This window comes from Leptodactylus fuscus, chromosome 3, assembly GCF_031893055.1.
Source record: "Leptodactylus fuscus isolate aLepFus1 chromosome 3, aLepFus1.hap2, whole genome shotgun sequence".
NCBI lineage: Eukaryota > Metazoa > Chordata > Amphibia > Anura > Leptodactylidae > Leptodactylus > Leptodactylus fuscus.
In genome coordinates, this window is record NC_134267.1 from 88,267,462 (window position 1) to 88,295,362 (window position 27,901).

Consider the following 27,901-nt stretch of genomic DNA (forward strand, 5'->3'; position numbering starts at 1 on the left):
CCTGCTCTCTGCCTGAGCGTGAGGGGAGGCCACTGGAGCGTGCCGATTTAAATTAAAAAATCAAAGATGAGGTCCTCGGAGTGCCGGCAATAATTGTAAAGCTGACGACCGCCTACACTATTGTTATATATCACAAACTATAACGTAGGGGTGCTACCATACTGCTCCCAGCCACATACTTTTACTGCTATTTGCCTTGATACACCTGTACTTTTCCATTAGAAGCAATGTAAGTACAAATGTAACCCACAACTATTGGTAAATGTATGTGACTGGGAGCAGAGTGAGATCATACCTGTTGGGTGATGTCACATTGTGTACCTGGATGTTACATCCCTGGCCACTGGTACTTTCACTTTTCTGTAAGTGAAACGTGGATTAATTTCAGCCACATTTAATTCCTGGCGATGCGGCAACAGAAAAACCACAGCCAGGAATTAATAGATGTCACAGTTACACCAAATAGACTGCACTGGCGCCTGGGGACTAGATTTGGCTAAAGCCGCATCTGGGCTGAAAAGAAACACCCTGTGTGAGACCCCACATTACTGAAACGGCAGCCCGGGAGGGGTAAGAAACATAAAAAACACTGTTACTTACCTCTCCATGATCCGGGCAGGCTTCGGCCTAATTGTCTGACGTCTCATGACCCCGGCCTGTGTCCCGGGTCATGTGACATCTGATGTCATTGAAGATGGACTACTTTGGAGGCCGACAGTTTAGGAGCCGGGAGATAGGTGAGTAAGAGAGTTTTTTTTATGTTTTTCTCCCCCTGGGTCTCCGTTTATTATGCTCTGGGGTCTGAAAAGACCCCAGGGTATAATAATTGTTTATGGGTGTCCACAGTGGGACATAATACTGTGTGCAGGGGCCACTATGAGGGATAATACTGTGTGCAGGGGCCACTATGGGGGATAATACTGTGTGGAGGGGCCACTGAGGGACATAATAGTGTGTTCAGGGGCCACCATGGAGCATAATACTGTGTGCAGGGGCCACTATGGGGGATAATACTGTGTGCAGGGGCCACCATGGAGCATAATACTGTGTGCAGGGGCCACTATGGGGGATAATACTGTGTGAAGGGGCCACTATGGGGCATAATAGAGCACGTAGGAATGCGTAGGAGGGGGGTCAGTCGAGGTCTTTGGCGTCGGTGTTGGTGGTGGGCCCATGTCAAAAGTTTGCCATGGTGCCCCGCTATTCCTAGTTACACCACTGGGTACATGCCAGCATAATGACTTCATCACGCCCCACATGACCACTGAGGCCCAATCACAGGACCAGCAGTGATGTCGGCGGGCACATGACCTCAGTCGCTGGGCGAAAGAGGACCAAGGAAGATGCTGAAGACATCTGGATGCAGCGAGGATGCCCAGGAGAGGTGAGACAAGGTGAGTATGTGTTTGTAATTCTTAATCACTTCTCCTGGGCCTGTGATTATTAAACTCTGGGGTTTGAGGCGACCAGCTCTAGGGGATGGGGCTCTTGGGAGCATATAATACTGTGTGGGGGCCACTGTGGAGCATATAATGCTGTGTGGGGGGCCACTATGGAGCATATCATACTGTGTGGAGACACTGTGGGACATATGAGATTGTGTGGGGTCTCTGTGAAGCATATGATACTATGTGGGGTCCACCGTGAAGAATATGACACTATGTGCGGTCCATTGTGGAGCATATAATACTGTTTGGGGGCCACTGTGGAGCATATATTACTGTTTGGGGGCCACTATGGAGCATATAATACTGCATGAATAGAACCTAAAGCATTGCACTGTTTTGTATTAACTCGGCTGTTGCGTACAGTATTCACATAATGTTGTAATCACTATACAATGCACCTTCTAATATAGGAAGCTTACAAGATCATAAAACATTATGATAACTGTAAATTCCATTGATAAGAGCCGTTGTCGGTCTTTGGAACATGGTCGATACACGGACCATATTTCACAGTCCGATTGTGTTCATGTGAAACAGCCTGTAGACTATACAATTGGAAGATGCACAACTCTGCATAGGAGCTGTGTACACAAATTGTCAGTATATTTTTAATTTAAACTATTTGTAGAATAGCTTCACTTTTTTTGTAGATGCATTGGAATATTACAAATGCATGCAAAATGTTACATACCCTTAAAGAGGACCTTTAACGTCCTTGGGCACATGCGGTGTAATACACTGCTGAAAAGCTGACAGTGCGCTGAATTCAGTGCACTATCGGGTTTCCCGATCTATGCCCCCACTGAAGCGTTATCGGTGCCGTTACCATAGCTCTTCAGTGTCAGAAGGGCGTTTCTGACAGTCAGTCAGGAACGCCCCTCCTCACAGTAGCGTCTATTGTGTTGCACTGTGAGAGGGGTCGTTACTTACCGCCCAGCAATGACGCTAAGCGGTGAGGAACGCCCCCCCCCCCCATTACTAGTCTATGGATGAGTATTATCAAGAGTAGGGGAAGCGTTCCTCACCGCTCAGCGTCATCGCTACTATGAGGAGGGGTGTTCCTGACAGACTGTCAGAAACGCCCTTCTGACACTACAGAGCTACAGTAACAGCACCGATAGCTCTTCAGCGGGGTCACAGAATGGGAAAGCCAATAGTGCGCTGGATGCAGCCCATTGTCAGCTTTCTGGCGGTGTATTACACCACATGTGCCTGAGGACGTGAAAGGTCCTCTTTAAAACCCATATACTGTAGATGTTCTTTAATTCACCACTAGAGGTCACTAAGCGTATATGAAACATCTCAGAATTAGGTTACATCTTTTTAAATGTATTTACATAAAAATAGTTTTTCACAGAATTGAATGGTTTGAAAAAAATTATAAAACTTAGCCTTTATTATGTCAAGTAAAATAATTGTAGAGACTTATACTAAACTAAAACCACAATGATATAAAAGACTCCTCCAATGCGTAAATAACAGGCCAAAGTCACCCTCAAGTGAATTAATAACCATAAACAAATAGTCCACTCCCAGGGTCCAAAGAACTATATATGAGGCTACTTAGTGTCAAAAGGTAATTATGATCGGGTGCCTACAATGCATACACCCTCCACCATCAGTATAGCTTCAGACCAGTGGCGTAACTACCGCCATAGCAGCGGAGGCAGCTGCCACAGGGCCCAGGACATTAGGGGCCCAGTGACAGCCGCTACCGCTGCTATCATTATACTCGGGGGTCTTTTCGGACCCCCGAGTATAATGATTGGCGGACCGGAAGAGGTAAGGGAACATAAAAAACACTGTCACTTACCTCTCCACGATCCTGCCAGGCCTCCTTCCTGACATCCTTTCTGACATCACATGAACCCGGCCTGCGTCCCGTGTCATGTGACATCCGACGCCATTGATGAGGGACGGCAGCGGAGAAGATTGTGTAGGAGCCGGGGACAGGTAAGAAACAGTAATTTTTTTAATGTTTTTATTCCCCCGGGTCTCCGATTATTATACTCTGGGGTCTGAAAAGACCCTAGAGTATAATAATTGTTTATGGGTATCCACAGTGGGACATAATACTGTGTGCAGGCGCCACTGTTGGGGATAATACTGTGTGCAGGGGCCACTATGGGGGATAAAACTGTTTGCAGGGGCCACTATGGGGGATAATACTATGTGCAGGGGCCACTATGGGGGATAATACTATGTGCAGGGGCCACTGTTGGGGATAATACTGTGTGCAGGGGCCACTATGGGGGATAATACTGTGTGTAGGGGCCACTATGGGGGATAATACTGTGTGTAGGGGCCGCTATGGGGGATAATACTGTGTGCAGGGGCCACTATGGGGATAATACTGTGTAAAGGGGCTACTATGGGGGATAATACTGTGTGTAGGGGCCGCTATGGGGGATAATATTGTGTGCAGGGGCCACTATGGGGATAATACTGTGTAAAGGGGCTACTATGGGGCATAATAGAACGTGCAGGAATGCGTAGTAGGGGGTCAGTCGAGGTCTTCGGTGTCGGTCGGGGGGGGGGGGGGGGTCCATGTCAAAAGTTTGCCACGGGGCCCCACCATTCCTAGTTACGCCACTGCTTCAGACACTTAACCTGAACAGCTGCCACGCCATAGATTTCTGGGTATAGGACCATATTTACACACATATTCAAAGGGTGGTAATAAATAGAAGGCCAAAGTTGCCCTCAAATGAGTTTATAAACCATAAACTAATAGTCCATCCCCACAGAACTATGTTACGTGGCTACTTAGTGTCAAAAAGTAATTATGATCAATGCAATGCAATGCATACACCCCCACCATCAGTATAGTTCTAGACACTTAACCTGAACAGCTGCCCCCTCCCCCCAGTATTCGTCTATGGACGAGCACTATCAGGAGGGGAGGGGGGCGTTCCTCACCACTCTCACAGTACAGTGCTATAGGTGCTACTGTGAGGAAGAGCGTTCCTAACTGACTGTCAGAAACGCCCTTCTGAAAATAAAGAGCTACAGTATCGGCACCAATAGCTCTTCACCCGGGGCACAGGACATGAAAGCCAATATTGTGATGAATTCAGCGCACTGTCGGCTTTCTAGCGGTACATAAAACCACATGTGCCCCAAGTGGTGAAAGGTCCTCTTTAATACTGTCTTATGGGGACGGAATATATATATTTTTTTAAAAAAATCTATTTAAAAAATAAATAGTCAATAACATGATCTTATTAGGGTCCATCCACACTGAGTTTTTTGGCGAGGAATTTGGCGCTGAATGCGTCTCAAAATCAGCCTCCAAAAAAAGCCTCCCAATAGAGTTGTATGTAGTTGTTTGGACACTGATTTTGAGGCGGATTCATCATCAAAATCAGCGCCAAAAAGCTCAGTCTGCACTGACCCTTAGTGGTTCAGTGGCTTCCTTTTTTTGCTTAGAAACCCATTGAAGTCAATGGGAGGCTTTTTTTTTTCAGCGCTGAAATTCCTCACCATTTTCCTTCCTTCCAGGTTCTAACCCCACCCTTGACGACACCATACATAATAAAAATTACCAGAACTGAGAGGAAAAGTTATTTTATAAAAGCTGGGCGGCCGCCATGTGTCTGCTGTTTCATACAGCAGACACCCAGTGCTAACGTCCACAATCAGTGCCTGTGATTGGAGCCTTTCTTAGGCCCTGTTCCCACGGAGTAATGCGCAGCTCATTCTGACACCTAAACATGTGTCAGAGTGAGCGCTTCAAAACAGAATCCTATTGACTTCAATGGGTTCCATCTTACGCATGCTACACATTGAAAGCAATAGGAGGCTTTTTAACCCATTGATTTCAATGTGTTACACGCGTTAAACGGAACCCATTGAAGTCAATGGGATTCTGTCTTGAAGCGCTCACTTTGACACGTGTTTATGTGTCAGAATGAGCGGCGTGTTACTCCGTGGGAATGGGGCCTTAAGGTTATTCCTACGTGTATTTAGTTTAAAAAGGGATTCTAGTAATAGAATCCCTTTTAAGACCTCATATGGCTCTGAGAGGAAGGAGGGGAGTCAAAAACGAAAAATGCCCACAGCGGAAAGGGGTTAAATAAAAAAGAAAAAAAAATTAAAAGTGAAAAACAGACCTGTTCTATTTTCCCACATATAAAAAAAATTGCAAAAATAAATACAGAACAATAAAATCCTATGTGTCACTGAAAAAAGACAGAAATTAAATCCAAAGAAACTTGAAAATGAGCCTGGTCCTCGACCACAAACTAGCCCGGTACCGAAGTGGTTAAAAAAATTGTCACTAGGCTGGCATATGTAATTTCCTCCTGTATCTGTAACACGGTGGCTCAATGAATAACATGCTACTAACATAAACGGTGTGCCACTGTGTAGTTTCCCTGTGTGGCAAAGTCTGTATGTCATTATTCTGCTAATTGCTTATTGGTTCATCGGTGAGACACGTGACGCGAGTACAGCCGGCAGCATGACAGCGAGGCTTGGCTTCATTCTCCCACAATGCTCCGCGCTCTGCACTCTGTACCGGGTTGGGTATAGCACTGGCGGGTTTTGTACGGTGCTTCAGGAAGTGAAGCGACTCATTTCGTAGACTTTACTACTGAGCCTGCGGCTGCTGGGAGGCTATGCCCTGGTATGGCTGCAGCAGCAGGTGGTGTGACCCGGGCCATCCGTCTCCCTGCTAGACACGGTTATGCTGTGGAGTTCTCTCCTTATGTACCCACTCGCCTGGCATGTGCAGCCTCCCAGAATTATGGCATATCAGGTGAAGGCGCTCATTACTTACAAGTGACAGCTTATAACATTGACTCTACATGTGAGCCTAGCACTAACATTATTTCATATCCATTGCTGTCATCCATAACAGGATGAGAGCAATGGACATAAAATGACAGATGCAGACAGAGCTCGCTCCATTTGTTTTTTTTGTTTGTTTGCATTCACCCCTGTGTGAAAAAAACTATGACGGAAGCTTTCTTGAACTCGGCGCACTGGCGGCTTACCTGGTATGTTCCCCAGTGCTGTGGATATTGTACCATTAATTTCTGCCACAGTATCTCCCCACTGTCAGAAGGGTTGTCCTAATAGTCTAGTGTCTTCACTGTGCTGTAAGGTCTGACAGTGGGGAGATATCGATGCACATACCAGGACATCGTATCCAACAGTCTTTCCAGCGGTGTATGAAACCGCACATTCATGAGGACCTGAAAAGTCCTCTTTAAATTACAAAGATGTTTTATATTTCATTGCCTATCAGAATAAATAAAGTTGTTTTACAGTTCATTGCCAGTTTAACTCTTGGATAATCCTCGTAACCTTTTCCTGTCCATACTTAAGAAATGGAAGATTTTAAATATTTGGCAAATGATCATTTGTACATAAACTTATGAATGTTTGTGGACCACCAACTAAATTTGGTTGCAACTAAAGTCTGTTTTGTTGAATTATTATTATTTTTTTGTCCATCTTGTTTTGTATGGGCTACACTGACAGATTTGCGGCTAATTTGTGTACTATGGGCATTTGTACTACTAACTCACACCCACAAATTACATAATTTCCTTTTTCCATCACTTATGCAGTATTGACCAAGTTTCATCTGTGTGTATGGACATCTTAACTCAGCATAAGACTAGCGTATTACTGAATGCACTGTGATACAGTTACACTTGTGTGCTACCACTCAAAAGACTTATTTACGAGGTTCAAGAAACATGTTTGCCTCATGTTAACGGTTTAACATATGCTTTATATTTCAACTGAGAGTTGTGTAACCGTAAAGTTTGTTGCCTCTTTGTGAATAAAGTTCCACTATTACTCTGCTTCTGTCTCATTCCTTCACCATCTCTGAGCTGGGACTCTATTAACATAAGCCAGAGTATCCTACATCTAAAGGGGCACTTCAGAGGCCCATGTTACAGATGGCATCCTCTCCCTAACTTTCTGTAAGCCTGGGTATACATATTTCTTTCAAAAGGAGTTGAGAATAAGCCTTTGCCAAACTTTGGTTTACATTTCTCTTTATTGTTACTAAGGGAGGTAAAAATTAGCTGTTAGATGGTAGATGTCCAACCATAAATGCGTAAGATATTTTCTACGTTGGGAATAATTCTCAATATGAGAGCTAGTTCTATTGTTCCCACTTTCTATGTCCTATAGGCTGCTTCTAGAGAGACCTACGACAGATGTAACACTGTATGCTATAATACTCCAGTCTGTGGTGTAAGCAGTGTAATGTTTGCTAGCTCATGCTCCCTAAGGTCTTAAAAAAAAAAAAAAGTTAAAAACTTGGAAAGTATTAAAACCTTACCGCCAAAATGTGATTTGAACATCGAGTATTCCTCAAAATAGTATAAGTACAAACTAAAACCTGCTCTGCAAAAAAAAAAAAAAATTGCCTTTTTTTAACTGTGTGTATGGAAATATAAAAGTGTTGTGGAAGTGCAAACTAATTATTATTTTTTTTAAAGTGTACAGTAAAAAAAACCCCATAAAAATTGTATGAATTTAATATTGCTCAATGAATGCAGTAAAAACAAAACCTGTGGGAAAATGACACAACTGCTGTTTCTTCCCAGTTTGAATTGAAAATTTCCATCTTTCCAGTGCATTATGTGGAATAATAATGTCATGAAATACAATTTGTTATGCAAAAATCAAGCCCCCAAATGGTGCTGTTGGCGTAGAAATAAAAAGGAGGGTAGAATGTTATATTTAAAAACGTTAACCCATTCACGACCAAGCCCATTTTTGTTTTAAGTGCCTGAAAAATGCTTTGGGTTTAGTTTACATCTAAGTACATTACAGAATCCTATCCAGTACTAAGTAGCAAAACAGCAAAATCCATATCTAAGGCTCCGGTTTCTTCTTCACATTACATGAAAAAATGATGCTTGGAAGACTTTTTAGCGATCTAGGCTAAGGCCCACGGTGTGGAAAAGATGCTATTATTGTTACAGATTTTGCATAGTTTGCGCCAAATCCGAGAGTGGATTGAGGAGAATGTAGAAGTTTAAGAGATTCCTTTATATCTTCCATTCCTCTTGTAGCTGCTCCTGGGTTTGCCACGAAAACTGCAGCAAAAAAAAGCTTTGCCGCAGCTTTGGGCCTTAGCCTAGTTGCAGACAACCCTGTGTAGTTTGTGGTCCGCAAACTAGTAACCAGTGTTCCTTTTTTGCGGACTGAGTGTCTTCAGTGTGTCTTTAGCATCATTGCTGTATGTCCGCAAAAACAGACGGTGTATCATTAAATCACAGGAGACATCTAATGATGTCCCTAGCTTATCCTCAAATAAACGGCACACTGATGGCACACTGCGTATACCAGTGTGCTGTCCTATTTTACTCTCCGATAGACTTCTATGGGCAAGTCTGTGCCAAAACACTGAATAGAATAGGACCTGTTCTATATTTTGCAACGCAGACTCACAACCCGTACACTGATCCGTTGAAATCACAGTCATATGCATGAGCCTATAGAAATGAATGGGTCAGTGTGCTATCTGGAAAAAACATGGATAGCACACTGATCTCGCCCACGGTCGTTTGCAAGGGGCTTAGGACAGACTGCACTGCAGGCTCAGGAAAGAGATGGATTTTGAATATTTCTATGATGTGTGAGTTCACACATACTTATCCAGGACTGAAAAATGACAAAATAATGATAAAACCTAGGAGAAATCATAGTTTATAATTAGAGATTTTCTGAGGTTATGTTTAATATACTTGGTGTATTGATGAAATGTCAAATAGTTTTTTCTTGATTACCTTGATCTGAAATTTACCCTTACTCCTTTTTGTTTCCTTAGGTTGTGGCACTCTCTTCTTGCTAGACCAAAATGACACAGGGCTTCTTTGTTTTAAAAGGTAAAGTTTAATTCTAAATGATCATGAGACAAGGAATAGTGAGGTGATGCTCCCAAACTGGGCATAATACAAGGGAAAATAAGTAGTTGCTTAGACACTTTGTAGGATAGAGACATTTTTACCTTAAACTAAACACTTTCCCCCCAATCTACTTTATAAATCATTTTTATTATCTAAAGTGAATATTTATCAAGATTGCTGGAGCGGTCACGAGACTGCCCATGGCACATTTTTATAGCATCCTGTGACTCTCTGTCTCACCGCTTCCGGAGATGGGGGTCACGTTCTATATCCCTCTCGCCCTCCTCCTATCCCCAGCTCTCCTGTTATTACACTTCTCCCGTTCCTTCACTTCCCGTCCCCTCCTCTTACTACACCAGACCCGGCATACTTAACTGTGCTTCCTACCGTCTCCTGTCAGGTTGCTTCATTAGTGACATGTGAGCAATGAGCTAGTGCGCACGCGTGAGCTGGCTAGCTAGGGAAAAAGGGAGGGGGACAGTGAGAGGGAGGCATGGTTAAGGATAGCTAGTATCTAATGATGGCTTCAGAGATTATAGTGGGCGGGCTAGCTAAGGAAACAGCGAATGGGGAGTGTGTGAGAAAGGGAAGGGGTCAGTTAGTGAGAGAGGGAGGATAATTGAGGCATCCTGGAACTTGTAGGAAGCACAGAAGTGAAAGATATGGACGTAAACGAATGCAGAGGATACAAGTCGCTCACTGAGAACCCCAGAAATCACTCAAAACACTGCTAAAGGTACTTGGTGGCATTTATTAACCCATTAATGGCACTAATAGACCTTTTTTGTAAAATGATTTTTTGCCCAGCAAACCCCTTTAACTTGGAAATCCAAGCTTATGCTGAAGTCACAATGGCCATACTTGCAGTGGGTTTACTGCTGGCTACTCACTGTTGCTAAACCACTGCAATGACACTCCCCTCAGCTGAGTTCTAGTGGGGAAAGGGAAGGAAATGTGTGCATGCATATTAAATGAATGTTAAATGAATCTGCACATTTAGGGTCAACTAGCCAAGCAGTTAAAAGCAGCTAATTGATAGTCAGTGATGATGATCCCTAGTTGAATAGAGTGATGATTGCCCATGTTTACTGCCATTCTATTTAAAGGGATTCTAAATGATTTTTCACTAACAGCACGTGGGAATGACCTTTAGAAAGGCTATTCTTCTCCTACCTTTACAGTTGTCCAAAAAATTTACATACCCGGCAGATTTTTTTTTTTTTTCAGAAAATTTGAATGATAACAAAAACTTTCTTTCCACTTCAAACTTTTTCTCCTTCAAGCTGTCGGGAAGGAGTTAGATAGCTTCTGAGATAATTGTCCACTTAGTTTTACTCACTTGTTTTCTGTACATAATTTTGTTAACTATAATATTCTCTATTTCTTGACTTAGCTTTGAGTGGAGCGATGCATTGTTTGATGTGACATGGAGTGAAATTAGTGAGAATATCCTGGTAACATCTAGTGGGGATGGATCACTACAACTATGGGATATATCCAAACCACAAGGACCTGTCCATGTATTCAAAGAGCACACCCAAGAGGTATGAAGGAAATCTGTAGTCTCTATTTATCTTAATTCTATTTATTTTATTATTTAATATCTATATTAATAAATCTTAGATTTATATGAAAACAAAAACCTTTCTCTCTCGCTCTCTCTCTTTTTCCATGTTGTCATAGATTAGCTCCAACAACCAAATATTTTGTGCAAGTTATATAACTATTAGAGATGAGCGAATATGCTCGATTGAATACCTCGGCCGCATTGTTCCCGGCGGCAGGGAAGGTGGGAGGGGCAGTAAAAATTTGGTGCCCCAGAACTGTCCCTGCCGCCGGAAGCAATGCGGCCGAGGTATTCGATCGAGCATATTTGCTCATCTCTAATAACTATAGCCAAAACAATCTAACTTATGGTAGATACGTGCTTTATGCCATTGAAGAGGCATTATATCAGTTTGAGCTAAGAATACCTCCTTATAAATGAACATAAGTACCTCATGTCTTGAATTTGCAGCTATTGGCATTTATTCTTTACAATGACGTATGTACTGATTAACGCTCTTATGCCGCATCTGTGGGATTTTTACATAAAAGGACATGAGATTCCAGCAAATACGTGCGCCTGCGCTGCATCTACATTATTAATATAACTCAATCCGCATTTGCAAGATTTATTAATTTAGTAATGCGAGACTCCAAATACTGACACTTGCGCCACAACCACATCGTTGGTACATGGCACAAGAGTTGTATACATATTGAGACTAATGTGTCATTAGTGTGTTTGTGTAGACAGACTACATTGTTTTGCATAATATGCACCTGTGCAATAGGATCCTAAACACTCTCACAAAATAAGCTCACCGGACAAAAAATTAGTCACCCTAGTGTGCAAGCACAGATGAATCATTAGGCCTGTACAGATGGGGCAGCGGTTGAGTCACGTGCTCAAATGTGCGCGCGCTACCTCTACGTGATCATAAGGCAGTAACGATCAGTTAGACAGTTCGTTTCAAGCGGTAATTGTACATAAACATGGGTAAATGTAAGGATGTGACCGAGTGGCAAAAAGGGGCAATCGTGTTTGGTCGTGCCCATGGCCATACAGTAGGTGTAGTTGCTGGATTTGTTGGTGTTTTGCAGTGGACTGTTCAACGTGTCTACAAAGAGTGGTGTAATACATGTTCCCAATGATAGAGCTCCTTTAAAGATATTTGATAACTTAATTTTCTATTTATTTTTATTTTAGGATGAGCATATAAAACGAGGAAGAACAGAATTGTTCTGTCCTAACAAAATATCTGAGTGTAAATATCCAACTCGCACCAATTTTTAGTATCTGTGAGATCGGTTTCATTGGTCAGAAATCTGTTTGTGTAAACTCCGGTTTGGTTGTGCTCATCCAGCCAACTGACGTGTGCAATATGTAATGGGGGGTAATTAATATACAAATGGCTTAACAGCTGACCTTGAATTCTTGAGATGGCAGCCACATGTTTGAAAATATTCAGCACAAGAAGTTCCTGCTACAAAGCCTAAACATAAACACTATGTTATGACAGAGATTTCATTTTTGGCTGTAGCATTTCTTTAATTTTTTTTCTAGCATCATTCATAACCAGTATTTAAAGGGAGTTTCCACTCTCAAACTGATTTTTCATGCTGGGACATGGGATACGCCATCAATATCTGACCTGGAGAGGGTCTGACACCTGGAACCCGCACAGATCAGCTGTTCTAGTAATAGGAGTGGCACTGCAATTTCCTGGAGGCAACGTCTACTAGCAACTTCTGGCTCTTGGCGGATGCCAGTACAGCTGATCTGTGCTGGGTCTGGGTGTTGGACCGTAGCAGATCGCATACTGATGACCTTTCTGTGGATAGATCTTCAGTATGAAAAATCAAATGTGGAGCTGGAAGAAGTAAATGACAACAATTTCTGTTAAGCCCATGATAGCAAATGCTATAGAATTAAAGGTTAGAATGTAAGTAAGGTATTCTATAATTGTTGCTTAGGTTCTTTTCACAGATACCGTATATACTCGAGTATAAGCCTAGTTTTTCAGCACAGTTTTTGTGCTGAAAAAGCCCCCCTCGGCTTATACTCGAGTCAAGCAAAAAAAATAAAATAATTTTTTATTTATTTATTTATTATTATTATTATTTTTTTTTTGGGGGGGGGTGTCTATGACCAGCCACAATAGTTATGTATAGAATCTCCCATAAAATAGTGAAAATAAAAGGAAGCTTTAATAAAATATAAAAAAAATTAAAATATGTAGAGGTTCTAAATCACTCCTTTCCCTAGAATACATATAAAAGTAGAAAATGACTGTGAAACACATACACATTAGGTATCCCTGTGTCTGACATTGCCCAGTCTACTGAATATAGGATCTGCAGTGCTCCTATTCTGTCGGGAAGGGGTTAATAGGAGCACTGCAGATACCCTATATTCAGCCAGACTGAAATCCAAGTGGGGGAAGAAAAAACCCAGTCCTCAAGCTCAGGGAAGGGGCAGACAGACAACCAAAACACCCCCTCTCCTTTACCAGCACCCAGCAACTACTGCACCCAAAAACTCCGACCATTTTAATTTTTGAAATTTTCCAGTAGCTGCTGTATTCCCCCCCCCCCCCCCCCATGGCTTATACTCGAGTCAATAAGTTTTCCCACTTTTTTGTGGTAAAATTAGGGGCCTCGGCTTATATTCGGGTCGGCTTATACTCGAGTATATACGATACTTTTTATTATAATTTTTTTTTTTTCTTTTAAGGTATACCGATGCATACCATCCACTCTTCACCTCCAGTGAATGATTGGACTTTATGGTTACATAAAGTTTATGCATCTGGAAGTCTTCCAGTGGGGTATGCACCAAACTTGACGAAAGCAGAACCTTAACCTTTTTCATATAGGCTTAATCAATTTCATTGCTTTTTCATGTCCTTGTTACAGAAATAATGAATATTGGAGATATCAGTAGGAAATGTGGAAAAGATATCCATCCATGGCTACAAAAAAGAAAGGTTTTTAGCAACTAGGTTTGGAAGAAGATACCACATTTCTTACCATTAAAGGGGTTATGCATTTCATGTACCAGTGATTATATTTGCACAGTGCTGTGGAATATGTTGGCGCTATATATAAATAAAATGTATTATTTATTATTATTATATTTAGATGCCTCTTTAGGACTCTCTGACATCACCAGCTGTGCTCTTCTCCTGCTTGTCCATGGAGATGCAGTCATGGGATGGAGAGTCGGGATGTCAGCAAGAAGGCAGAGTGCACAGGCGTCAGGTCTCACTTTGCAGCGTTAATAAACAGGGATCCTTGTGATTTGGATATATAGTAGTAAGAAAGCTTATCCAGTGCAGGAAATGCCGTTGCAAGCTTTATTTTCCCCTGCATAACCCCTTTGGATTATCTTTACTAACTTAGCTTCTGTGTACAGCAATTTACTCACACAGTGACAGGTACTTTTATGTGTTCCCCTTGGCTGTGCTATTTTAAAATGTGCTAACATTTACTTTTATGTGTATATGCAATATCCAGATGCAGCTCTCTATACAGAGTCCCCTGTAATTACTGTGATTAAGCTTTCTGAATATATTATGATGACTTATATACTATGGACTATATTTTACTGCAGCTTCTATATTCTGCTTCTCATAAACATGTTAAATGGTACCAGTTCTATTTCTACGACTGCAGTGTAAAGAAGCTTGCAAAGTTGAGTGCAGAGCTGGCATTGCAAGGCAAAAATCTGCTGACTCATTTTTATGGGGGATACAGTAAATTATATGTAGCTTGATATATAGTTTTGTTGTGTTCCACATAACCTGCCATTTATCCATTGAAATCTCTGCTCTTTCTGTGCTGAGAACTTCAGTTATTTTCTCTATTTGCATAGTCATAGAGGGAAGGCTGTCAGTCACTGATAAGACCGCCTCCTTGACTTTTCAACGTAGAACAAAGATTACAATAGAATAATGGAGTTATAATGAATCTTTTCCCACAAACCAAGGACAGTAGCTGTTTTCAAAGTAGAATAATGGCTAAACATGTATGAAAGTTATATCCCCCCACACATTCTAAAAATAACTTTAGCACTTATAGAGCTAATAAATATCACATATTGCAATCATTTTTAAAATTAAAAAGGTGTGCAAAGTTCTCTTTAAAAATGTTTAAACAGAAGCCTCACAATATTTAGTCATCCAGAAATGTCTACTGTACTACCAAAATTCCCAGTTTTGAGAGTGCAGAGCATATCCTGTATGTAGTGTGAGAAGGTGACAGGCAAAGTGCTGGAGTCCCGCTATATCAGCTCCAGGTTTCTAACATATAGTCCAAGGTGGGTCTGGAATAGGCCTCAGCCCCAGGTGTGGGTCATAAGCTCATTACTGGGCCATAAAAGCCTACTAAACCTACATTTCAGTGCAGATCCAGGGAGTGAGAGGAAGTTTCTGGGTCTGTCCTGTTGCTCTAAGTCCAGTGAGACTGTATTGTGCTTATTGGTTTATCCGTGTGGCTGTTAGTAAGCCACACGTATAGTTTATTTTTACTGTTTAGTTAGTTGCTCAGACAAGCAGGATTTTAATTCTAATTGTTTTGCCTGAAGTCAAGGTTTATTTATTTTCCTGTTTTTTTTCTGAATAATCCTGTTTCCTGAATATTTTGTGTCCTTGTCTCTGACTGGTTGGGTCCGCACTACTGCTTCTACTAGGCGACCTCCCCCACAGCAGATACAACTTAAATGGGCTCCATCATTGGGAAAAGTCATTTTTAACTAATCCCATCCTTGCATAGCCTTTAGAAATGCTATTCCACACCTACCTTTAGTATGTAAATTGCCTCAGTGGTTTTTGAATAAGTACGTTTTTATTCATATGCTATTTAGAATGGGTGCACGATGCATCGTGCACCCTCTTTGCTATTGTTTCCCATGAGTGTATACAGCACAGGCTGCTGCTGCTGATGACTCAGCTTCCTGTTTGCACACACACATATGAGATAATAGCAGAGGTGAGTGCTGCTGGGAACTTCCTGTGCTGGCTGGAAGCTCATTAGCATATGAATAAAAACGGACTTATTCAAAAACTACTGAGGCAATTTACATACTAAAGGTAGGTGTGGAATAGCATTTCTAAAGCCTATGCAAGTATGTGATTAGTTAAAAATGACTTTTCCCAATAATAGATCCCCTTTAATAATTGATATACAGAGAAAATTCTTGTTCATTTGCAGCAAAAGTGATTTGAAAAAAAATAAAATAAAATGCATGCTCAAGCAATACTTTTATGCAACCAAAATGTGTGTGTTACACATATGCCATTCATAGTTTTTGGCGTTAAAGAAATGCACAAATTTCAGGAATGAAGCTACTAATTTTTGTATTCAAATGAAATAAGGAATTATGTAGATCTTTAATTTTTCATTCCCCTATACAAATGAATAAATGTAAATCTCTGAGAAGTAGGGAATACTGTAATATGGCTGCATTATTGTTCCCAACTCATGGAAGTAACTGAACCATCTGTGGGTGATCAGAATTGGTTCTGATAAAACACAGGAGGATTTGGTGTTTAGTCTAAAATATCAGTGGAAAAAAGATACTGTATTACACTTGTCTGACAACGGCAAATGACTGATTTTATTTCTGAAAATGAACATTTATGGCGATGTTTTATGTAGGGTGACATCAGATGACATTTATTGCCTTTTACGGGCAGGCTGTGTATAAAACATCATTCCGTTCTGGCTGTGAAGCACTGCTGTCCCATTAAGCCTCTGATGAAGGGTCATGTGAGCTGACCCATCCATCAGTAACCATACCCCATGCCTCTCAGTTTGGGAACCAGTGCATTAGACATTCCACTTCTGGAATAATTTTTATTGCTCTTACAGTAGCATGCAATTGATATTGCCAAGGAAGCATTCAGTAACTCGAAGTAGTCACAGGCCATTAAACCAATGAACGTGACATCACGTGGCCAGTAAGGTTGAAGTGGTGCTCACCAATGCACCACTGCTCCTACAAACAGCTGATTTGTGGGGGTTTAGGGTGTTGGACTCCTGCCAATCTAATATTGCTAACCTGTCCTAAGAATTTTAGTGTTGGGGAAAACACTCTTTACTTGTTAACACAAGATTGTTCAGAATTTGTATTGTTACTACTGTAAGTTCTTATTGGTATTTTTCAGAACATGGGTAAAGACAGAGGCTTTACAGCTGGGCTCCTGGCATCTGTTCTGTAGCACACAAATAGAACAATATAAGAAAGTAGTCCCGTGTGACTCCATGAACAACTTTCCTTTATTACCCTTGAGGAATTGGCTGGAAAGTTTGATGCAGCCATGTTCGAATGTCCTTCTGAAGTTTTAATAGATCTGTGTTGCGGCGCTGCACAGACTGCAGATAATACACAGCCTTTCTACTGCTGGGAGAAAGTGGTTTCTTTTCTGAAAGTTCTTTTATGGTAATCCTTGTCTGCAATGGCAAGACATGAATTTTAATAGCCAAGCAATTAGGGAGAGCAACACACAGAGGAAGGTTTCTTCAGAGCAGCGTGAGGTGTTTCTTTCTTTCTTTTTTTTTTTTTTTTTTTAACTCTTGTGCGTTTTACTGGTGACCGCAGTTTCCTAGTAAAGTCTTGGAAGGTGCATTAGTTCAGTGGGTTCATCTTGGTTTATTTCTTGTTTTTGCTGTCACACATGCTTAAAGAGGATCTTTCACCGATTTGGGCACAGGCAGTTCTATACCGTAGCTCTTTACAGTCAGAAGGGCATTTCTGACAGTCTGTCAGATACGTCCTTCTTCACAGCAGCGCCTATCGCGCTGTGCTGTGTGAGCAGGGAGGAACGCCTCCTCCCCTCCTGATAATACTCGTCTATGGACGAAAACTGTGAGCAGAGGGAGGGGGTGCTCCTCCCCACTCACACTGTACAGCGCTATAGGCACTGCTGTGGAGAAGGACATTCCTGACAGACTGTCAGGAACACCCTTCTGACTGTAAAGAGCTACGGTAGCGGGACCAATATCTCTTTACCCGGGGCACAGATCGGGAAAGCCTTATTTTTTAGTACTTATTCCTGTTTGTTAGAGTGCAGGATGCTGAAGTCTTGGTGTTGCCCAGTTTAAGCAAAGAACCTGGCAGTGTAGGAAAACCCATAAGATTGAAAACCAGCGTTTTTTTTCTATTCAATTCAGCGCTGCCAGTCTGCTTCTCCCTGCTGTGCTTTGTTTATGTGACTGCAGTGATGATTTCATGCCGACAACACACAAATACTACTTGGGTTTAGGGCCTCAAAGTTATTTCTCTCAGTCCCATATAACCCCTCCATGTACAAGACAAGAGTCTCTGCCTCTTCTTTGGAGTCTCCTGGAACATTGTGCTGAGTACAGTACACCTGGATTTGTTGCAGTATGTGAGGGGAGATGTACTGTCTTTAACTTAAAGGGGTTGTGCAGGATTAGAAAATATTGCTAATTTCTTCCTCTCAGGAAATGACATCTCATCTTTTGGTCACATGCCGATGCTGCAGCTCAGTCCCTTTAATTTCAGAGACCAAGCTGTAGCATTGCCATGTGATTAACGTACGTGATGTTACTTCCGGAGAAGAAAGTAGTTATATCTTCTATTCCTGCATAACCCCTTTAAAGAGTGAAATTTGCTTGAATGTTGAGCTTCTGGAGAACATTCCAGGACTGTACCAGCAAATTAATAGAAAAAAAATAAAATGAAGGACAGATTAGTCGGAGATGACATGGTTTGGGGCGCTAATTCCCATCTGCATAAAGACATTTCCCACAATTGACTTAGTTTTGTTTCCTTAACTGTGCACCCGAGAAATTGCAAACACGGGAGACTTATTACTATCTTAAAGGGTTATTACCATCATAAGGAACAGATCTATACTGCTAGCTTATATAAATTCAAGAATTTTCCTTAATACATTGCTTTAGCATTGCTGCTTTGTTTGTCTGCTATGTTAGATTGCTCTCCCAATGCACAGCATTTCTATGGTGCACGGCCTGTATCTCATAAAAAGGACGGATAGCGTGACTCGCTGCTCTCTGGGGGGGTTGAGTTCTCTCACTGTTATGTAAAGCGTTAGACTCAGTATGACACCCAGGCCTGCTCCTAAAACTCCTAGAGAGTGGAATAGGAGGAAGAACGTATGACGTTATCAAGAGCTCCTACACCCTAAACCAGTGCAGTGTGAAGGTGAATGGGAAAAGGGCTGCATACTTACAACAGGCCTGAAGGGTCAGACAAGGCTGTAGCCTGAACCCAACGCTCTTTAACATCTACATCAATGAACTGGCTGCAGCCCTAGAGGCCTCACCATCCCCAGGCCTCACCCTGAACAACCGGGATGTAAAGTTCCTGCTATACGCTGATGACCTCCTACTCCTGTCCTCCACCGAGAAAGACCTCCAAGAAAGCCTGTCAGTGCTGGAAAAATTCAGCACCACATGGGCTCTACCCATCAACCACAAGAATACCAAAGTCATGGTATTTCAGAAGAAGGACCACCACAAAGCCCCCACCCCACAATTCATACTGAACGGCACTGAAAACCAACAGCTACACCTACCTGGGGATGGAGCTCAACCAATCAAGAAGCTTCAAAGCAGCAATAGAAACCCTGAAAGGAAAAGCCTGCAGAACCTTCTATGCCATCAGAAGACAACTGTACCACCTCAAACCACCGGTGAGGGTCTGGCTGAAGGTATTTGACGCAGTCATCGCCCGATCCTCCTCTATGACAGCGAGGTTTGAGGCCCAGCCACCTACCCAGACCAGCCAAAATGGGACTCTAGCCCAACAGAGACCTTCCACCTGGAGTTCTGCAAATACCTGCTCCATGTCTATCGCAGCACCTCCAACATGGCCTGCAGGGCAGAGCTAGGCAAGCTCCTCCTATGGCTCACCATACAGAAGAGGACGCTAGCTTTCCAGGCGCACATCCAGGGGAACAACCCTGACTCCTACCACCACCAAGCATGGCTAAGCCACAGAGACCTGAGCAAACCCAACACCCCCCAACCAAACAGCCAACCACCAAACCAAAAACACCAACACATGACGACCAAGGCCGAAATAAAGGCGACCACAGAGGCAAACAGAGAGCGGTACATTGAAGAATGGAGAAACGAAATAAATAACTCCAAGAAACTCACCATTTATCAATCCCTACAAAGGGACTACACCATGGCCACCTACCTGGAGAGAATACCCCACCCCAAACACAGACAAGCCCTGAGCCGGTACAGACTGAGTGCCCACAACCTAGAGATTGAAACGGGGCGGCAAAGGCAGACGTACAAGCCACGGGAGAACAGACTGTGCCATCACTGTGACCAGGGGGCCCTAGAAGACGAGACCCACTTCCTGCTATACTGCACCAAATACTCAGCCGTGAGGGCCATCTACTACCAGACTTCTCTGCCCACATCCCAGACTTCACATCTGCAGACGAGAAGAGGAAACTCTACATCCTACTGGGAGAGGAGGAGGCCACTGTGGAGATCGCTGCCCAATACGTGTCCAGCTGTCACCAAACAAGAGGAAGATGAGACACATGGACTATCAAACCACCCACCCACCACCCAAAAGACCACTAAGTCCCTCCCATCACTCGTCTACCCCATACACACATGCCCCAAACAAGAACGACGAGACCCTAAAGACACTCAAACCCCCAACCCAAAGACCCCATACCCACCCCCCTCCACCACCTCCAACCTCCTTTTTGTTTTGGCAACACCAAATGTCTTATTATTATGACTGGGACTGTATTTCTGATGTTTCAGCCTATTACAGACCTTTCTCAAGTTCGCAAAACTGGGTACATAAAGGACATCAAGGAAATTATGTACACTACTTCTCCCAGCTAGGAGCAGTGTACACCATTTCATTTAGGTCGGTTATGTGCCCAGTCATGAGATCTTGATAAAAGACCTACAATAGACCAAAACCTCAGCAGTACAGTTGCAGTTACGAGGGTTGGCTCCAGGTTTGTGTGGGCCCTTGGGCAACAGAGCCTCAGTGGGCTCCTTTTTGGAGCAACTCATGTGCACTGCAGCAAAAAAAAAAAAAGCATCCAAAGTTGGGTGTTTACTTTCTGAGGTGGATCTACTGGAGTGGATTGTAATATAGTTCATTCGATACAAGTAGAAAAATCGTATTCAGATATTGGAAAGTATAAAGAAATTTGAGGTGGATATCGTCCACGGATTCCTCTTTATTTTCTATTATAAAGTCCCATATTGGCCCCTGCACACAGTTTAATATCCCACAGCGGCACCTCCACATGGTATAATGTCCCATAGTGGCCCACAGTGGAACACAGTATTTTGTCTCATAGTGGCTCTATTGCAAATATTTTGTGTTCAGCAAAACCCTAAATTTTGGGGGTTCAAACCCCAGACCCATTATTATACTTGGGGAGGTCTTTTCAGACCACAGGGTATAATGAGCAAAGGCAATGTGGAGGTGCTTAAACATAAAAAACAATGTTACTTACCTCTCCTAGGACTCCCTACTCTGCTTTCAACCCTCTTCAGTTATGTCACTAAAGAGGCCCGAAGACCACAGATAGCCGCGTTGAAGCCCAGGGGAGGTAAGTAACACTGATTTTTATGTGTGCTTACCTCCCGGGGCCTCTAATCATTGTACTCTGGGGTCTGAAGAGATCCCTGAGTATAATGATGGCAGTTCTGGTTGGGACACATGCTGTCCGAACAGGAAGAGCCAGGTGAACCTTGCGAGAAGAATCTTGCGCGGTTCACCCAACAAATTCTCTTAGCAATTCCCATTCCTGCTCATGGAAGCTTTCACTTCTACTACAGCCCTCCATGGCAGCCCTGATATGGAATGGTTGGGACCCCCCCAGGAAGGTTGAAGGTGAAGTTAAGGCAGCTGTGAGCAGGAGTGGGGATTGGTAAGGAAATAGGGCCTCTTACCTGCTAAGGTTACTCCAGCGGGTAACAGCCTAGTTTAAAAAAACCCCAAAAAAACAGCTGCAGTCATCATGTGGCAGCCGAGTGGACCCTCTCAGGAGCTTAGGGCCTTGGTGCTTGCCCAGGTTTGCCGGGTGCTGATGCTGGATCTGTCAGTCACAATTGCTGTATGTATTACAGTGACTTTTTCACTTATTAAAGATTTGCTCCATCAATGTAAAGGAGTGTGTGATAGTGACTTTCTATGTATACATTTGGGCTAGAACTCTGACTGTGCACATATCCTGTGAACATATCTGTGATCCATGTCCTGTGGCTCTGTATCAGTATACCCATAGAAAGGGCCTTTAACTGATATTTGTCACCATGTATCCTTCCATGTATGTTTCCAGCATTTAATTCAGATATGTTTCACAGGTTTACAGTGTGGATTGGAGTCAGACAAGAGGAGAGCAGCTTTTGGTATCTGGATCCTGGGATCATACTGCTAAATTAGTAAGTTGGTGGTGACTATCCTGTACTATAACTCATGTTTATTGCAGTTTTCTATTTATGTATGTGTTATTTCTATGTATACCTCAGTCTCTTGTTGGATCTGAAATCTATTTTGTCGTGTATTATTTAATCGTATGTTAAATCATACAGAAGGTCAGTAAATTAGTTCGATTAGAAGACAGTTTACCAAAGCTACCTTCACATTTGCGTCAGAGTCTCAGATGGAGGCTCCATCGCAGGATCAGCTGAGAATCAGTGGAGTGAAAAGTAGGAGTTCAGTTTAAAAATGATGGACACTTTCATAGCATGTGTGGTCTGCCAGGCTCCGTGTTTATCCGCTGTTATAGTGGTGCTCCTCTGCGTTGTTCAGATCCCCCTATGGACCCGAACAATGGCGAGTCAGCACTAGTGTGAAACTAGCATAACTGTATTATTTACATGCATGAATAGTGAAGTTAAAGGAACACTAAAATCAGAAATGAATGCCAAAAGTGTAGGACCCCTCACTTTTGTAAGTCTGAAAATGTTCATGATCCTGATACACATAGTCTTATAGAAATCCTGCAGCAAACAAAGATGTTAATCTGCTTCTGCGATACTTGGTCTTTGGCTACAGACAAAAGGAATGGGGCTTGAAGAAGGGCTTTAAGGGAGTTTACCACCTCCTCCAAGCACATTAAATTTCTACCACCGTGTTGTGGAGCACATTCCAGTGACAAACTACAAAACTTTATACCACTTTTATAGATTTGAAAAAAACACAACTTCGAAGTCTTATGCAAATGAGACGGTTGGTGCACTAGAGGCGGGCCTTCATCCCAACCATCTCCTGCTTGCACCAACTTATACAGTGATAGTTGATACTACTATTGCTATGACATCATCCATTCTACTTGGGAACCAAGAGAACTTGGTTCCCAAGTAGAATGGATGATGTCATAGCAATAGTAGTATCAACTATCACTGTATAAGTTGGTGCAAGCAGGAGATGGTAATGGACTGTGTTGGAAAAGCCATGCTCTAAGGAACTGAAGGTCCATCTCCAGTGCACTAAATGCCTCATCTGCATAAGGATTTAAAAATGTGTTTTCTCCAAATATTCAAAAGTGACATAAACAATAACTTTTATTTTGTTTCACTGTAATGTGCTCTGTAACATGGTGGAGACAGTTTAATATGTTTGTGGGAAGTGGTAGATTCCCTTTAATGAGCCTTTAGTCCTACTACAGACAAGACACAGCAGAGAGGCTCCAGTAGCAGCCACTTGTCTAATAGATACATGACTGTGAGGCTGTAAAGGGGGCAATGACTAAGCTCCTGGGACACACACACACAGATTTATTTACAGTCATGGCTGTAATTGTTGACACCTCTGAAATGTTTCTAGAAAATGAAGTATTACAATTACACATGTTTTATTCTAAACGTTTATTTCCTATTTGTGCATTGGAACAATACAAAAAATAAAATAAAATAAACAGTAAAAGAGGAAAATTAGACATAATGTTACACAAAAATCTAAAAATGGTCTGAACATAATTGTTGGCACTTTTTCAAAATTGTGAGTAAATGTAAATCTCACCTGAAACAATCAGATAAAAAGGAGAGAGGTTGACTCAATCTTTGCATTGTGCGTTTGTGTGTACCACACTAAGCATGGAGAAGAGAACTGTATGAAGAATATTTTTCATGGGACCTCTTAACCTTTTTAATCATTTAATATTTCCTGCCTTATGCTTGCAGTGGGATCCTTCGGTTGGGAAGTCTTTGTGCACCTTCATGGGTCATGAAAATATAGTGTACAGCACTATCTGGTCACCTCATATACCAGGGTGTTTTGCATCTGCATCAGGTAAGCTGAAGTACAAATACATTTTATATCATTGGTCATTATGGTCAAACATCACAAAACGTGACATACATTATAAAAATGTATTTTCTGCACCATGTTTTTGAAGTGAGAAGTGGCATATCCCTTTAACAAGTACACTAACTTGTATGTGTCTGTCTAAGCAGGTGGAGAATAGCGGGTGGTTCAGTGATAAATTTGACACACAGACAGAAATTTCTCCAGTGTTCTGGGGGGAATGTTATTTCTACTTGAAGGCGTTTATCATTTCATTTGCATTGTAAACTTCTGTGCGATCCGACTATTGTGTAAGAAATAGTTTGTCCACCAGGGGGTGATCTTATATTTTTAAATGAAGACAATTTTCATATAGTTGGAAAAAAAAAAGATCTTGTTCTAATTTGCAGACTGATGAAGAGATTCTATATACTGTAACTTGCTCTGATCTTTTCAGCAAATGTAGTGTTTTATTACAGTTATGTTTCACTCTTAAGCAGTAGAATTCATTCTAACCTATGGACAGAACATATTCTCATTTACACTGGACTGGTTCTAACTGTTACTTAGGAGGAGAGAATAACTTGGACTAAACAGAGAAGTCTTGTGCGAATATTCTTCCTGTTCTTACCACGGGTTGTATTTTCGGATTGTAGCAGTCAATTCAGATGACCCTGTGCAGTCCAGACAGTTTGTGCGACGGATATTTCGATGTCTCGGCTGAGCTAAACTCTCTCTGTGATACTGACCTGTGCTGCTGTCAGTGGCAGCTTGACTTCAGGTCGACTTTCCCTTACTTGCTGCATCATTTAAGTATAGGACTATATAGCCATGGTCCAGTTATAGGTCACCATGATGCTGTGACTTCCATTCTGTTCTAGCGGTAGGCGGTGCCAGAATTGCAGCTGTCAAATGGACCAAATTCAGCTGACTGATTCTGACTATAGAATGCACCCAATTTTTACACAATACGAAATAGGAGAAAAAAAAAAAGAATTTTCCTACTTAGTGTCCCACCCCAGTAGGCAGCAGGTAAAATGTACACATTATTGTTATATACAAATCGACAATTTTACCACACTACTGTAACAGATTTTTTTTTATGTGTAAGGCCCAGTTAACATCTGCTTTTGGTTTACATTCGGGGAGTCCGCTTGAAGCCCCCGAACGGAACCCTATCCGCATAATAAAGTGGTTACCTAAAGAAAACCCACGGACCCCATAGGCTTTAACGGGTCCGTGTGGTTTCCGCACGGTTTCCAAACGAAAAATGTGGAGAGAAAAGTTCGGATTGCAGGACATTTCTCTCTATAGTTCATGCGGATAGGGGAACGGAATGACCCAAACACAGATGTGAAAAGGGCCTTAGGGTGAATGTACAGTAATACAGTACCGTGTAAAATTTATGGGCAATTATAACAGTGCTTTCAAAAAATAGAAGTGTTTAAAGTTTTTTTTTTTTTGTCAATGAACTGAATGCAAAGGGAACAAAAAAGAGAACTTTAAATCAAAACAGTTTGCAGGAGTGTTTGACTGCAATTTGTATTTGTTCAAGGGTTAAGTCAGTCATTTAGCTAAAGCTGCTGGGTCCTTATGGGCTGTCGGAAAATATTGCGACGCCTACAGACACCAGACACGACAATCTGATGAGTTTGGCGAGGATAAAAAACTTCCACTCAGAATTTTATTCCAAAGAATGGAAACCCAAGCACATGTGTGACCCTGCGTAAGACAATGTCTATTGAATTAGATTGGCCCTCCTTCCTAGAAGTAAGCCAATTCCTGTATTCCTACATAATAAATTTACATCTATCTCTGGTTTGGGGTCTGAGAGGAGCATTGATTATGTCATTTGCTTGGAAGACGAGACCTACAATGGTGACTAGCCCTCTAGAGCTGTTATCCACATCAACTGTGGCAATTTCTCTAGAAGATCCAGTTGGCCCTGTAAAAAAGTCCACTTCTAGCTTCCCTAGTTGTTTTAATGTCTGGAACAGTTCTCATTTCAGGGAGACTGATGAAAGGGACATCACTTGATGTGACAGTGAATCTGCTTATTTTTTTTCCTGACCTTTAACATTATTAGTTTACTGATCTACATGGTCTAGAAGAGCCCAGGACCAAACTTACAAAGCCTTTGCACAGAGAGTCTTTGATATCGCACTACCCTATCCTGTTGATGTGAAGCACCGCTGTACGATTGACCATTTGTAGGACTTAGAAATGGTGACCTGGGCAAAATGAGTATTCACAGCCAGTTGTCTTGCTTTCAGCGGGATTTGGGGTGTGACCATTTTCCACCTACTGCCTGATCCTTTGTCTATACTCCTCAGTCTGTCAGAGAAACTTGTGTGGTAACTGTGAGATCTGGGAAAGGTAGTTGACTGGCACTGGAAATGAATGGGTAAGGAATAGTATGGCCTTAGGTTTTGTATACTACTAGGCTGATAACAGAAGCTTTCCCTGTTTTACCATGAATCTCTTTGAAGCAGGGAAGAGATCCATAGTTGCATTTGTCTGCACATTAGAGGTGCTGTTTTGCAACCTGGTTGAAAGGCAGCTAGGATTACTGATAAATCAAAACTATGACATTCCAGTGAAACAGCTGGACTCTCCCTACAATGGGTGGCAAACAATATCTATGCATGTATCATTGAAAACATGATGTTCTAGTACAATTACAAATAAAGAAGTAATAGAGAACACTTCAAACCTAACTTTTAATAACTACTGTACAGCGAAGGAAATAAATATTTGATCCGTTGCTGATTTTGTAAATTTTCTCACTGACAAAGACATAAACAGTTTATAATTTTAAGGATAGGTTACTTTTAACAGTGAGTTAGAATATCAAAATTAAAATCCAGAAAATCACATTGTATAAATTTTATAAATTTATTTGCATTTTGCGTAGAGAAATAAGTATTTGATCCCTCTGGCAAACAAGATTTAAAGGGATTCAGTCATTAAAATGGTATTGTTTTCTCCCTAATACATAGGAATAGCCTTAAGAAAGGCTATTCTTCTCTTACCTTTAGATGTCTTCTCCACGACGCCGTTTGGTAGAAATCATGGTTTTCTTCTGTATGCAAATGAGTTCTCTTGCAGCCCTGAGGGCGGTCCCCAGCCCTCAAGTAGCACTGGGTGCATTCCCAATGCTGCGAGAGAACTCACCAGCGACACCTCTATCTTCGTCTGGAACGCCTCTCTCCGCTTCTTTTTCCGGCGCTGGGCTTCAAACTTCTAGGCATGCGCAGGCGGCTCTGCCATCGGGCAGAGCCGACTGCGCATGCCTGTGGCCATTTTAGTGTAGTACGCTCGTGTAAGCGGCCACAAAAAAATGGGCATGCACATGTCAGGAGGAGTTTTTGGTCCACTCCTCTTTGCAGATCCTCTCTAAATCATTAAGATTTTGAGGCTGTTGCTTGGCAACTCCGAGCTTCAGCTCCCTCTAAAAGTTTTCTAGGGAATTAAGGTCTGGAGACTGGCTAGGCCACCCTATGACCTTAATGTGCTTCTTTTTGAGCCACTCCTTTGTTGCCTTAGATGTATGATTTGGGTCATTGTACGGCTGAAAGACCCAGCCACAACCTATTTTTAAGGCGTAGTTCACACGTAAATAATGTGTGGCTTATTTTGGCACCGGAAAAAAACGCTTCCTAATTAGGAAGCGTTTTTTTGACCTTGACATTCTTTTTGTGGAGCATTTTTTTTGTACAAACCGCTTCCAGGCAGTTTTTCCATCCTTTAAGAGA

At 42.1% G+C, this 27,901-nt stretch overlaps 1 protein-coding gene across 1 annotated transcript in view; it reads left to right on the forward strand.

Moving 5' to 3' along the window:
- Positions 1–5,950: 5,950 nt before the first annotated feature.
- The window catches only part of PEX7 (peroxisomal biogenesis factor 7), a 99,746-nt gene continuing 77,795 nt past the window's right edge, over positions 5,951–27,901 (forward strand). Inside the window, exons 1-5 of the mRNA XM_075267958.1 lie at positions 5,951–6,207; positions 9,250–9,307; positions 10,722–10,872; positions 22,223–22,300; positions 24,044–24,152. Coding sequence (XP_075124059.1) covers positions 6,078–6,207; positions 9,250–9,307; positions 10,722–10,872; positions 22,223–22,300; positions 24,044–24,152 — 526 coding nt within the window. The 5' untranslated portion in view covers positions 5,951–6,077. The remainder of the gene's footprint in view (positions 6,208–9,249; positions 9,308–10,721; positions 10,873–22,222; positions 22,301–24,043; positions 24,153–27,901) is intronic.